Genomic DNA, 13,730 nt, shown 5'->3' on the forward strand with positions numbered 1-13,730 from the left:
CCCTTCATCTTTAACCCGTCTCCTCCCCTTCATCTACACTGATTGAAATGGATTTAGCAAGTGACATCAATAAGGGATCATTGCTTTCTCCTGGATTCACCTGATCCTTCTGTCATTGAAAGAGCAGGTGTTCCTAATGTTTTGTATTCTCAGTGTAAGTCAACCTCATAACTGAACACTATTCAAACATTATGTATGTGTATGTTATTATATTGTTAAATAATTGTTAAATTGTTAAATAAAATCCCCCAAAGTATTTGGAACGTACTGTAGAGATGGATGAAAACAACCTCAGACTGTTTCAGTTTAAACACAATTTATTTCTGCTTAAATAATGAATGGGATCATCCATGTTGGTTGTCATGTGTTACCAGATCATCAATCAATGCTTTAGGTGGTCTCATATGAAGAGAATCAACGGAAGGAAATATGGCACCAAACCCCAAAGAAAAAAATGCCCCTTTAAACTACAGCAGGCTTAGAACATAACATTACACTGCTAAAACAATGACCAATGATTGGTTTGGAGCAAATACGCATGAGAACTGTTAACCCTTTCCAATGTGTCAGTCTACATTATATATTGGGGTAATACCTCTCTAACTCTTTCCAATGTGTCAGTCTACATTATATATTGGGGTAAACGCTCTCTAACCCTTTCCAATGTGTCAGTCTACATTATATATTGGGGTAATACCTCTCTAACCCTTTCCAATGTGACAGCCTACATTATATATTGGGGTAATACCTCTCTAACTCTTTCCAATGTGACAGTCTACATTATATATTGGGGTAAATGCTCTCTAACTCTTTCCAATGTGACAGTCTACATTATATATTGGGGTAAATGCTCTCTAACTCTTTCCAATGTGACAGTCTACATTATATATTGGGAGCTCTCATATCTCCACGTCTTTAATAGTAGAGGCATATTCCATGTTACACTGTGGGCCCTCATAAAGCATTAGAATGAAGTCTCCCTCTCTGTCCTGCTGTCCCCCAGGTGGCTGTGTGTTCATGTCTCTTTAAAACAGTCAGTGCCAGAGCAGAGTAGACAGACACTGATAGAAGTAACACCTTATTTCATAATACAATGTTCGCAAATGAGGAAAACTAAGTCAAACCAGGTGAATCTCATGCATCAAAATATTAGTACTCTGAGGAAATATGTTCACAGAAGTGATGTTTGCGAGTTGCAGTGGAGTTGGGTTCAAATCAAGCTACCATTTCCATTTGACAAATATTTCCTGCTGATAATTAGACATGTGCAGTAACACCCAAGCATTTTCATAAAGGTGGAATCAATATAGGCATTTCATTCCAATGCTTTGCGAAGCTGTCCTACCAGTGCAGAAAACAAACTATCAGTGACTAACTTCAGAAGTTTTTACAGTGTCATTTATATACAACCAAACCACCCGTTGTTATTAAAAAACACAACCACATTATACACCCACCCCAGTGGTGTGGCTACAGGACAGAATATATAAGGCTTGTAGAAGGTGACTCCAAGTGTTCCTCTAATCTGTCAATCAAACGTCCTGTTGTACCTCATTGGTCCGAGAGATGCTTGGAGGCGTGGCTACTGTTGTCCTGACGCCATGATGGAGCAGACCACACCCCTGTTCTCCTGTCACCGTGGTAACAACAGGTCATGACTGGAGCCCAGGTTGTGGACAGAAAAGTAATTTTTTCATGCTCATGCGAAATCAAATAAAGTGGTCTTGCTGTAAAACCATGCGTTAACGTGAAAGCTGCAGACACACGTTCTGATTGGCTGTTCTCCTGCTTCAAGTTCCAGTCATCTCCCTTCCAGGAAGTCATGAAACATCAACAAACCTGCAAAACAAAAAACATATGATAGGTGATTTAGATCAACATGAGTTTAATTCTCTCACCACTGTGTATGTTGTGAATAGTTTGTCTCTCTTGATTAACCAACTGCACCAACCAGCTAAACTAACAAGACTGCAAGGCCCTCAGAAAGTGTGAGTTAGCATGTTGTCAGTAGGGTCACATCTCTAGGGGGCTGAGTTAGCATGTTGTCAGTAGGGTCACATCTCTAGGGGGCAGAGTTAGCATGTTGTCAGTAGGGTCACATCTCTAGGGGGCTGAGTTAGCATGTTGTCAGTAGGGTCGCATCTCTAGGGGGCAGAGTTAGCATGTTGTCAGTAGGGTCACATCTCTAGGGGGCTGAGTTAGCATGTTGTCAGTAGGATCACATCTCTAGGGGGCTGAGTTAGCATGTTGTCAGTAGGGTCACATCTCTAGGGGGCTGAGTTAGCATGTTGTCAGTAGGGTCACATCTCTAGGGGGCAGAGTTAGCATGTTGTCAGTAGGGTCACATCTCTAGGGGGCTGAGTTAGCATGTTGTCAGTAGGGTCACATCTCTAGGGGGCAGAGTTAGCATGTTGTCAGTAGGGTCACATCTCTAGGGGGCTGAGTTAGCATGTTGTCAGTAGGGTCACATCTCTAGGGGGCTGAGTTAGCATGTTGTCAGTAGGGTTACATCTCTAGGAGGCTGAGTTAGCATGTTGTCAGTAGGGTCACATCTCTAGGGGGCTGAGTTAGCATGTTGTCAGTAGGGTCACATCTATATAGGGCAGAGTTAGCATGTTGTCAGTAGGGTCACATCTCTAGGGGGCAGAGTTAGCATGTTGTCAGTAGGGTCACATCTCTAGGGGGCAGAGTTAGCATGTTGTCAGTAGGGTCACATCTCTAGGGGGCTGAGTTAGCATGTTGTCAGTAGGGTCGCATCTCTAGGGGGCAGAGTTAGCATGTTGTCAGTAGGGTCACATCTCTAGGGGGCTGAGTTAGCATGTTGTCAGTAGGATCACATCTCTAGGGGGCTGAGTTAGCATGTTGTCAGTAGGGTCACATCTCTAGGGGGCTGAGTTAGCATGTTGTCAGTAGGGTCACATCTCTAGGGGGCAGAGTTAGCATGTTGTCTGTAGGGTCACATCTCTAGGGGGCTGAGTTAGCATGTTGTCAGTAGGGTCGCATCTCTAGGGGGCAGAGTTAGCATGTTGTCAGTAGGGTCACATCTCTAGGGGGCTGAGTTAGCATGTTGTCAGTAGGATCACATCTCTAGGGGGCTGAGTTAGCATGTTGTCAGTAGGGTCACATCTCTAGGGGGCTGAGTTAGCATGTTGTCAGTAGGGTCACATCTCTAGGGGGCAGAGTTAGCATGTTGTCAGTAGGGTCACATCTCTAGGGGGCTGAGTTAGCATGTTGTCAGTAGGGTCACATCTTTAGGGGGCTGAGTTAGCATGTTGTCAGTAGGGTCACATCTATATAGGGCAGAGTTAGCATGTTGTCAGTAGGGTCACATCTCTAGGGGGCAGAGTTAGCATGTTGTCAGTAGGGTCACATCTCTAGGGGGCAGAGTTAGCATGTTGTCAGTAGGGTCACATCTCTAGGGGGCTGAGTTAGCATGTTGTCAGTAGGGTCACATCTCTAGGGGGCTGAGTTAACATGTTGTCAGTAGGGTCACATCTATATAGGGCAGAGTTAGCATGTTGTCAGTAGGGTCACATCTCTAGGGGGCAGAGTTAGCATGTTGTCAGTAGGGTCACATCTCTAGGGGGCAGAGTTAGCATGTTGTCAGTAGGGTCACATCTCTAGGGGGCTGAGTTAGCATGTTGTCAGTAGGGTCACATCTATATAGGGCAGAGTTAGCATGTTGTCAGTAGGGTCGCATCTATATGGGGCTGAGTTAGCATGTTGTCAGTAGGGTCACATCTATATAGGGCAGAGTTAGCATGTTGTCAGTAGGGTCACATCTATATAGGGCTGAGTTAGCATGTTGTCAGTAGGGTCACATCTATATAGGGCAGAGTTAGCATGTTGTCAGTAGGGTCACATCTATATAGGGCTGAGTTAGCATGTTGTCAGTAGGGTCACATCTATATAGGGCAGAGTTAGCATGTTGTCAGTAGGGTCACATCTATATAGGGCTGAGTTAGCATGTTGTCAGTAGGGTCACATCTATATAGGGCTGAGTTAGCATGTTGTCAGTAGGGTCACATCTATATAGTGCAGAGTTAGCATGTTGTCAGTAGGGTCACATCTATATAGGGCTGAGATGGCACATTGTCAGTAGGGTCACATCTCTAGGGGGCTGAGTTAGCATGTTGTCAGTAGGGTCACATCTATATAGGGCTGAGTTAGCATGTTGTCAGTAGGGTCACATCTATATAGGGCTGAGTTAGCATGTTGTCAGTAGGGTCACATCTATATAGGGCAGAGTTAGCATGTTGTCAGTAGGGTCACATCTATATAGGGCTGAGTTGGCACATTGTCAGTAGGGTCACATCTATATAGGGCAGAGTTAGCATGTTGTCAGTAGGGTCACATCTATATAGGGCTGAGTTAGCATGTTGTCAGTAGGGTCAAATCTATATAGGGCTGAGTTAGCATGTTGTCAGTAGGGTCACATCTCTAGGGGGCTGAGTTAGCATGTTGTCAGTAGGGTCACATCTCTAGGAGGCTGAGTTAGCATGTTGTCAGTAGGGTCACATCTCTAGGGGTCTGAGTTAGCATGTTGTTAGTAGGGTCCTCTCTATAGGGCTGAGTTAGCATGTTGTCAGTAGGGTTAGGGTTAGGATAATGGATCCAGACAGCCGGTTACTGGATCCGACAGGACAATGGATCAAGACAGCTGGTTCCTGGATCTGACAGGATAATGGATCCAAACTGAGCATGCCCTGGTGACAACAGGATAATGGATCCAGACTGGGCCTGTCCTGGATCCGACAGGATAATGGATCCAGACTGAGCCTGTCCTGGATCCGACAGGATAATGGATCCAGACAGCCAGTTGCTGGATCCGACAGGATAATGGATCCAGACAGCCGGTTGCTGGATCCGACAGGCTAATGGATCAAGACAGCTGGTTCTTGGATCTGACAGGATAATGGATCCAAACTGAGTATGTCCTGGAGCCGACAGGATAATGGATCCAGACAGCCGGTTGCTGGATCCGACAGGATAATGGATCCAGACAGCCTGTTGCTGGATTCGACAGGATAATGGATCCAGACTGAGCCTGTCCTGGATCCGACAGGATAATGGATCCAGACAGCCGGTTGCTGGATCCGACAGGATAATGGATCCAGACTGAGCCTGTCCTGGATCCGACAGGATAATGGATCCAGACTGAGCCTGTCCTGGATCCGACAGGATAATGGATCCAGACAGCCGGGTTGCTGGATCCGAAAAGGATAATGGATCAAGACTGAGCCTGTCCTGGATCCGACAGGATAATGCATCCAGACACCCGGTTGCTGGATCCGACAGGATAATGAATCCAGACAGCCGGTTCCTGGATCTGACAGGATAATGAATCCAGACAGCCAGTTGCTGGATCCGACAGGATAATGAATCCAGACAGCCAGTTGCTGGATCCGACAGGATAATGGATCCAGACAGGATACCACCCGGCTGTAGTGTTAAGTGATCCCCATTTCCCTCCATATTCTATCAGACCTGAGCTCCATACTTGTACGTACCAGGTTGAGCACACGACTGTTATCATTGATCCTTTTCCACTTGCTTCTTTTTCACCTTCGACCCTGACCCTTCTCCAGACTGCAACACACAGAGAGAGGGGTTAGACAGGACGATGGCAGAATGAGGGGCAGGCCCGCAGAACACACAGAAACACCAGGCAGACTGAAACTCTTCTCCACTAGTGTCCTAGACATGCTGAAAGAAAACACTTAGGGAGTTGTTAATTCACTACATCCAGCTGATTGGCATCACTGAACCATCAGGTTCATAGTCTGACCAGTAAACACTGACATCACACTGACAGCAGGTCAGATTGAGCTCTCTGATCGCTTCACGTTGAACTGAGCTGTCTGACAAGCACACACCACAGCACTCTGAAGCATTCCGCACTGCTAGTCTACCGTCAGTGTCTACTGTCTAGTTGGAATTGTCTCCACTACTAGTCTACCGTCTAGTTGGAACTCTCTCCACTACTAGTCTACTGTCTAGTTGGAACTCTCTCCACTACTAGTCTACCGTCTAGTTGGAACTCTCTCCACTACTAGTCTACTGTCTAGTTGGAACTCTCTCCACTACTAGTCTACCGTCTAGTTGGAACTCTCTCCACTACTAGTCTACCGTCTAGTTGGAACTCTCTCCACTACTAGTCTACTGTCTAGTTGGAACTCTCTCCACTACTAGTCTACTGTCTAGTTGGAACTCTCTCCACTACTAGTCTACCGTCTAGTTGGAACTCTCTCCACTACTAGTCTACTGTCTAGATGGAACTCTCTCCACTACTAGTCTACTGTCTAGTTGGAACTCTCTCCACTACTAGTCTACCGTCTAGTTGGAACTCTCTCCACTACTAGTCTACTGTCTAGTTGGAATTGTCTCCACTACTAGTCTACTGTCTAGTTGGAACTCTCTCCACTACTAGTCTACTGTCTAGTTGGAACTCTCTCCACTACTAGTCTACTGTCTAGTTGGAACTCTCTCCACTACTAGTCTACCGTCTAGTTGGAACTCTCTCCACTACTAGTCTACCGTTAGTGTCAACACCACACTTCAGTCTACTCTATGATCATGGAGCAAACCTCAGTCTTTCCCCTCTGACCCTTAGAGCTCTCCTGCTCTGCCTTAGGGCCTCCTCGGGGTCGCTTGTTTCTCTTCCTGCCCTTATTTTCCTTCCTGCCTCCTCCTCCTCCTGCTGCTTCTCCTCTTCCTCCTGCTCCTCCTTCTCCTACTGCTCCTCCTGCTTTCACCTCCTCTGTAGTAGCAGTAGTAGCAGCAGTAAAAGTAGTTGCCGTAGCAGCAATACGACGTACTACTTTCCTGATGACCTTAGGAGTGGAGGGGTATAAAGTCATGTTAGGACAGAGGAATGGGGATGGGGGTTGGAGATGGGGAGGATGGGCATGGGGGGAGATGTTCAGGTGATATCAGAAGAGGACAGGGTGATGATGTAATAGGGGTGTGGGGTGTGTAGTGAAGGGGGGTACAGCAGTTACTTTTCGGGTGACTATGTTTCCATCCTCGTCTGTGAACTGCTCTTCTGTCACTGACTCCACAGGGATGTTTCTGGCCTGTTCTCCCTGAGAATGATATGGTACAGTAGGATTTACCTGTCATCATTAGTTTACCTGTCATCATTAGTTTACCTGAGGTTAGTTTACCTGACGTTAGTTTGCCTGACATTAGTTTACCTGTCATCATTAGTTTACCTGAGGTTAGTTTACCTGACGTTAGTTTGCCTGTCATCATTAGTTTACCTGAGGTTAGTTTACCTGTCATCATTAGTTTACCTGAGGTGAGTTTGCCTGACGTTAGTTTACCTGAGTTTAGTTTACCTGTCATCATTAGTTTACCTGAGGTTAGTTTACCTGAGGTTAGTTTAGCTGAGTTTAGTTTACCTGAGGTTAGTTTACCTGAGGTTAGTTTACCTGTCATCATTAGTTTACCTGAGGTTAGTTTACCTGACGTTAGTTTACCTGTCATCATTAGTTTACCTGAGTTTAGTTTACCTGACGTTAGTTTACCTGTCATCATTAGTTTACCTGAGGTTAGTTGACCTGTCATCATTAGTTTACCTGACGTTAGTTTGCCTGTCATCATTAGTTTACTTGAGGTTAGTTTACCTGAGGTTAGTTTACCTGAGGTTAGTTTACATGAGTTTAGTTTACCTGACGTTAGTTTACCTGAGGTTAGTTTACCTGAGGTTAGTTTACCTGAGGTTAGTTTACCTGAGGTTAGTTTACCTGAGGTTAGTTTACCTGACGTTAGTTTACCTGAGGTTAGTTTACCTGAGGTTAGTTTACATGAGTTTAGTTTACCTGACGTTAGTTTACCTGACATTAGTTTACCTGTCATCATTAGTTTACCTGAGGTTAGTTTACCTGAGGTTAGTTTAGCTGAGTTTAGTTTACCTGAGGTTAGTTTACCTGAGGTTAGTTTACCTGTCATCATTAGTTTACCTGAGGTTAGTTTACCTGACGTTAGTTTACTTGTCATCATTAGTTTACCTGAGTTTAGTTTACCTGACGTTAGTTTACCTGTCATCATTAGTTTACCTGACGTTAGTTTGCCTGTCATCATTAGTTTACTTGAGGTTAGTTTACCTGAGGTTAGTTTACCTGAGTTTAGTTTACCTGTCATCATTAGTTTACCTGAGGTTAGTTTACCTGAGTTTAGTTTACCTGACGTTAGTTTACCTGTCATCATTAGTTTACCTGAGGTTAGTTTACCTGCCCTAGGGACAATAGCAACACAAAGCTCCATTTGCAAAAAGCACTGCCACAATATGACCCTTTAATACCACCACTCATCAAATAAACACACAGAACATGAAATGACTAACTGATTAAAAGATTAACTTCGTAGAGGGATCCAGAGAAAACCACAGGTGGTGATGGTAACATTGTACATGGAACTAAAAACACAAGCCAACATCAACAGTATGCAAGCCATGATGAAAGACTGAGTTTAACTACGTATATTAGAATGATGTGATGATAGAATGATCTGGAACAATGTTAGTGTGAATTCTTGCTGTGATATGAAACCTGTCAAATCTTTGATGTTAAAATGAAGACAGGCTAGGAAGTAGATGGATGTAAAACATGCCGAAGTCTCCAGAGCTGGTGAGTGCTACTGTCATTCACTAGCTAATACCACATGGACAGTAGAACAGATCAACCCAGTCAGCCAGTAGCTACAGCTAGTTGGGAACAGCTGGTCAAGCAGAAAGGCAGCAGAGCTCTAGGTTCCTGTAGAGCCTGACTGTCACATCCGGCCCAGGCCACACAGACAGACAGGCCTAGGCCACACAGACAGACAGGCCCAGGCCACACAGACAGACAGGACACACAGACAAACAGACAGACAGGCCCAGGCCACACAGACAGACAGCACATTGATAACAGCACAGGCCTCATTGGGGCAACACACCACTCAGTGCCACAAGCAGGCCAGGTACCTTCAGAATGACCCTCCGTCGGTACACCTTGGTGGTGACAGTCCGTTCCTCATCAGAGCTGGTCTCCTTATCTCTACCACCCTCCTGATGAACCAGGCAGGGTTAGGGCTCTGACTACACAGTAACAACTATGTCCTGCCTTGCAACTGACATGTGGTTCAGAACAGCCCTGTCATAGATCCTGTCTGTCATGTGATTCAGAACAGCCCTGTCATAGATCCTGTCTGACATGTGGTTCAGAACAGCCCTGTCATAGATCCTGATTGACATGTGGTTCAGAACAGCCCTGTCATAGATCCCGACTGACATGTGGTTCAGAACAACCCTGTCATAGATCCTGTCTGACATGTGGTTCAGAACAGCCCTGTCATAGATCCTGTCTGACATGTGGTTCAGAACAGCCCTGTCATAGATCCTGACTGACATGTCGTTCAGAACAGCCCTGTCATAGATACTGTCTGTCATGTGGTTCAGAACAGCCCTGTCATAGATCCTGTCTGTCATGTGGTTCAGAACAGCCCTGTCATAGATCCTGTCTGTCATGTGGTTCAGAACAGCCCTGTCATAGATCCTGACTGACATGTGGTTCAGAACAGCCCTGTCATAGATCATGTCTGTCATGTGGTTCAGAACAGCCCTGTCATAGATCCTGTCTGACATGTGGTTCAGAACAGCCTTGTCATAGATCCTGTCTGTCATGTGGTTCAGAACAGCCCTGTCATAGATCCTGTCTGTCATGTGGTTCAGAACAGCCCTGTCATAGATCCTGTCTGTCATGTGGTTCAGAACAGCCCTGTCATAGATCCTGTCTGTCATGTGGTTCAGAACAGCCCTGTCATAGATCCTGACTGACATGTGGTTCAGAACAGCCCTGTCATAGATCATGTCTGTCATGTGGTTCAGAACAGCCCTGTCATAGATCCTGTCTGACATGTGGTTCAGAACAGCCCTGTCATAGATCCTGTCTGTCATGTGGTTCAGAACAGCCCTGTCATAGATCCTGTCTGTCATGTGGTTCAGAACAGCCCTGTCATAGATCCTGTCTGACATGTGGTTCAGAACAGCCTTGTCATAGATCCTGTCTGTCATGTGGTTCAGAACAGCCCTGTCATAGATCCTGTCTGTCATGTGGTTCAGAACAGCCCTGTCATAGATCCTGACTGACATGTGGTTCAGAACAGCCCTGTCATAGATCATGTCTGTCATGTGGTTCAGAACAGCCCTGTCATAGATCCTGTCTGACATGTGGTTCAGAACAGCCTTGTCATAGATCCTGTCTGTCATGTGGTTCAGAACAGCCCTGTCATAGATCCTGTCTGTCATGTGGTTCAGAACAGCCCTGTCATAGATCCTGTCTGTCATGTGGTTCAGAACAGCCCTGTCATAGATCCTGTCTGTCATGTGGTTCAGAACAGCCCTGTCATAGATCCTGACTGACATGTGGTTCAGAACAGCCCTGTCATAGATCATGTCTGTCATGTGGTTCAGAACAGCCCTGTCATAGATCCTGTCTGACATGTGGTTCAGAACAGCCCTGTCATAGATCCTGTCTGTCATGTGGTTCAGAACAGCCCTGTCATAGATCCTGTCTGTCATGTGGTTCAGAACAGCCCTGTCATAGATCCTGTCTGTCATGTGGTTCAGAACAGCCCTGTCATAGATCCTGTCTGACATGTGGTTCAGAACAGCCCTGTCATAGATCCTGTCTGTCATGTGGTTCAGAACAGCCCTGTCATAGATTCTGTCTGTCATGTGGTTCAGAACAGCCCTGTCATAGATCCTGTCTGTCATGTGGTTCAGAACAGCCCTGTCATAGATCATGTCTGTCATGTGGTTCAGAACAGCCCTGTCATAGATCCTGATTGACATGTGGTTCAGAACAGCCCTGTCATAGATCCTGTCTGACATGTGGTTCAGAACAGCCCCGTCATAGATCCTTTCTGACATGTGGTTCAGAACAGCCCTGTCATAGATCCTGTCTGTCATGTGGTTCAGAACATCCCTGTCATAGATCCTGTCTGACATGTGGTTCAGAACAGCCCTGTCATAGATCCTGATTGACATGTGGTTCAGAACAGCCCTGTCATAGATCCTGACTGACATGTGGTTCAGAACAACCCTGTCATAGATCCTGACTGACATGTGGTTCAGAACAGCCCTGTCATAGATCCTGTCTGACATGTGGTTCAGAACAGCCCTGTCATAGATCCTGACTGACATGTGGTTCAGAACAGCCCTGTCATAGATCCTGTCTGACATGTGGTTCAGAACAGCCCTGTCATAGATCCTGTCTGTCATGTGGTTCAGAACAGCCCTGTCATAGATCCTGTCTGTCATGTGGTTCAGAACAGCCCTGTCATAGATCCTGTCTGTCATGTGGTTCAGAACAGCCCTGTCATAGATCCTGACTGACATGTGGTTCAGAACAGCCCTGTCATAGATCATGTCTGTCATGTGGTTCAGAACAGCCCTGTCATAGATCCTGTCTGACATGTGGTTCAGAACAGCCCTGTCATAGATCCTGTCTGTCATGTGGTTCAGAACAGCCCTGTCATAGATCCTGACTGACATGTGGTTCAGAACAGCCCTGTCATAGATCCTGTCTGTCATGTGGTTCAGAACAGCCCTGTCATAGATCCTGTCTGTCATGTGGTTCAGAACAGCCCTGTCATAGATCCTGTCTGTCATGTGGTTCAGAACAGCCCTGTCATAGATCCTGTCTGTCATGTGGTTCAGAACAGCCCTGTCATAGATCCTGACTGACATGTGGTTCAGAACAACCCTGTCATAGATCCTGACTGACATGTGGTTCAGAACAGCCCTGTCATAGATCATGTCTGTCATGTGGTTCAGAACAGCCCTGTCATAGATCCTGTCTGACATGTGGTTCAGAACAGCCCTGTCATAGATCCTGTCTGTCATGTGGTTCAGAACAGCCCTGTCATAGATCCTGTCTGTCATGTGGTTCAGAACAGCCCTGTCATAGATCCTGTCTGTCATGTGGTTCAGAACAGCCCTGTCATAGATCCTGACTGACATGTGGTTCAGAACAGCCCTGTCATAGATCCTGTCTGTCATGTGGTTCAGAACAGCCCTGTCATAGATCCTGTCTGTCATGTGGTTCAGAACAGCCCTGTCATAGATCCTGTCTGACAGGAATGATTTCAGATCCTGACTCAGAGGTTCGTCTTAAAGAAATACACTGTCCAGCCACAAGGGTTAGAAGTGAAGAAGATGCATTTGTTTTCCACCTTGATCCATTGAACGTGGTCTTCACCAGCTAGATATCAGAGTACACTGGTCTTTCCCATAACACATAAACCTTGTGAGTGAGATGAGAACAGAAGAACAGCCATGTCCACAATAACAGCACAGAGTCATGATGTGTAGAGTTACCTGGACTAACAGCAGAGTCATGATGTGTAGAGTTACCTGGACTAACAGCAGACTCATGATGTGTAGAGTTACCTGGACTAACAGCAGAGTCATGATGTGTAGAGTTACCTGGACTAACAGCAGAGTCATGATGTGTAGAGTTACCTGGACTAACAGCAGAGTCATGATGTGTAGAGTTACCTGGACTAACAGCAGAGTCATGATGTGTAGAGTTACCTGGACTAACAGCAGACTCATGATGTGTAGAGTTACCTGGACTAACAGCAGAGTCATGATGTGTAGAGTTACCTGGACTAACAGCAGAGTCATGATGTGTAGAGTTACCTGGACTAACAGCAGAGTCATGATGTGTAGAGTTACCTGGACTAACAGCAGAGTCATGATGTGTAGAGTTACCTGGACTAACAGCAGAGTCATGATGTGTAGAGTTACCTGGACTAACAGCAGAGTCATGATGTGTAGAGTTACCTGGACTAACAGCAGAGTCATGATGTGTAGAGTTACCTGGACTAACAGCAGAGTCATGATGTGTAGAGTTACATGGACTAACAGCAGAGTCATGATGTGTAGAGTTACCTGGACTTTGTGCTGTGACCCCTGCACTCCTCCCTTCTCCTGTTGCTGCTCCTTGCTGCTTGGTCCTGCTGTGCTGTCCTCTTCCAGAGTCCTTCTGCTTCCCTCTTCCGGCCCTCCTTGTGACGCTGACGCCCTTCCCTCGTCCTCGACCTGGCCATGACCCTTCACCCCGTTGGATGTACCCTGGGCCTCAGGATGTGACCCGGGCTGGGACAGGAAGTCAGCGTGGTCTCCATTGGATTTCTCTGCTGGTCGGACAGGTGATGTCGTCAGGGAGTCCAGGGAATTCACAGGGCTTGGGGAGGTGGAGGGGAGACAGGGGGAGGAGAGAGGAAGGGGAAGAGAGGAGGGGGGAGGAAGGGGAAGAGAAGAGAAGAGAAGGGGAGGGTGGGAGAGGGGGGGCGAGGGGGGCGGGTGGGAGAGGGAGGGTGGGGGAGGAGAGAGGAAAGGGAAGAGAGGAGGAGGGGGAGAGGGAGGGTGAGAGAGGGAGGGCAGAGGAGGAGGCGGGGAGACAGGGGAGGAGAGAGGAAGGGGAAGAGAGGAGGAGGGGGAGGGTGGGAGAGGGAGGGAGGAGGGGGGAGACAGGGGAGGAGAGAGGAAGGGGAAGAGAGGAGGAGAGAGGAAGGGGAAGAGAGGAGGAGACGGGAGGGTGGGAGAGGGAGGGAGGAGGAGGGAGACAGGGGGAGGAGAGAGGAAGGGGAAGAGAGGAGGAGAGAGGAAGGGGAAGAGAGGAGGAGACGGGAGGGTGGGAGAGGGAGGGAGGGCGAGGGGGAGGGGGAGAGCCGGGGAGATT

The 13,730-nt window shown here is 46.9% G+C and overlaps 1 protein-coding gene across 9 annotated transcripts in view; it reads right to left on the reverse strand.

The window, feature by feature from the left end:
• Nucleotides 1–299: 299 nt before the first annotated feature.
• The window catches only part of LOC110512780 (ankyrin-3), a 115,464-nt gene continuing 102,033 nt past the window's right edge, over nt 300–13,730 (reverse strand). For all 9 annotated transcript variants that reach the window (XM_036972079.1, XM_036972077.1, XM_036972078.1 and 6 more), the window contains 6 exons: nt 12,938–13,232; nt 8,966–9,049; nt 7,002–7,085; nt 6,588–6,833; nt 5,511–5,589; nt 300–1,839 (listed from right to left, as the gene is read on the reverse strand). In XM_036972079.1, coding sequence (XP_036827974.1) covers nt 5,533–5,589; nt 6,588–6,833; nt 7,002–7,085; nt 8,966–9,049; nt 12,938–13,232 — 766 coding nt within the window. In that variant the 3' untranslated portion in view covers nt 300–1,839; nt 5,511–5,532. The remainder of the gene's footprint in view (nt 1,840–5,510; nt 5,590–6,587; nt 6,834–7,001; nt 7,086–8,965; nt 9,050–12,937; nt 13,233–13,730) is intronic.

Source organism: Oncorhynchus mykiss, unplaced genomic scaffold (assembly GCF_013265735.2).
Source record: "Oncorhynchus mykiss isolate Arlee unplaced genomic scaffold, USDA_OmykA_1.1 un_scaffold_119, whole genome shotgun sequence".
Taxonomy (NCBI): Eukaryota; Metazoa; Chordata; class Actinopteri; order Salmoniformes; family Salmonidae; genus Oncorhynchus; species Oncorhynchus mykiss.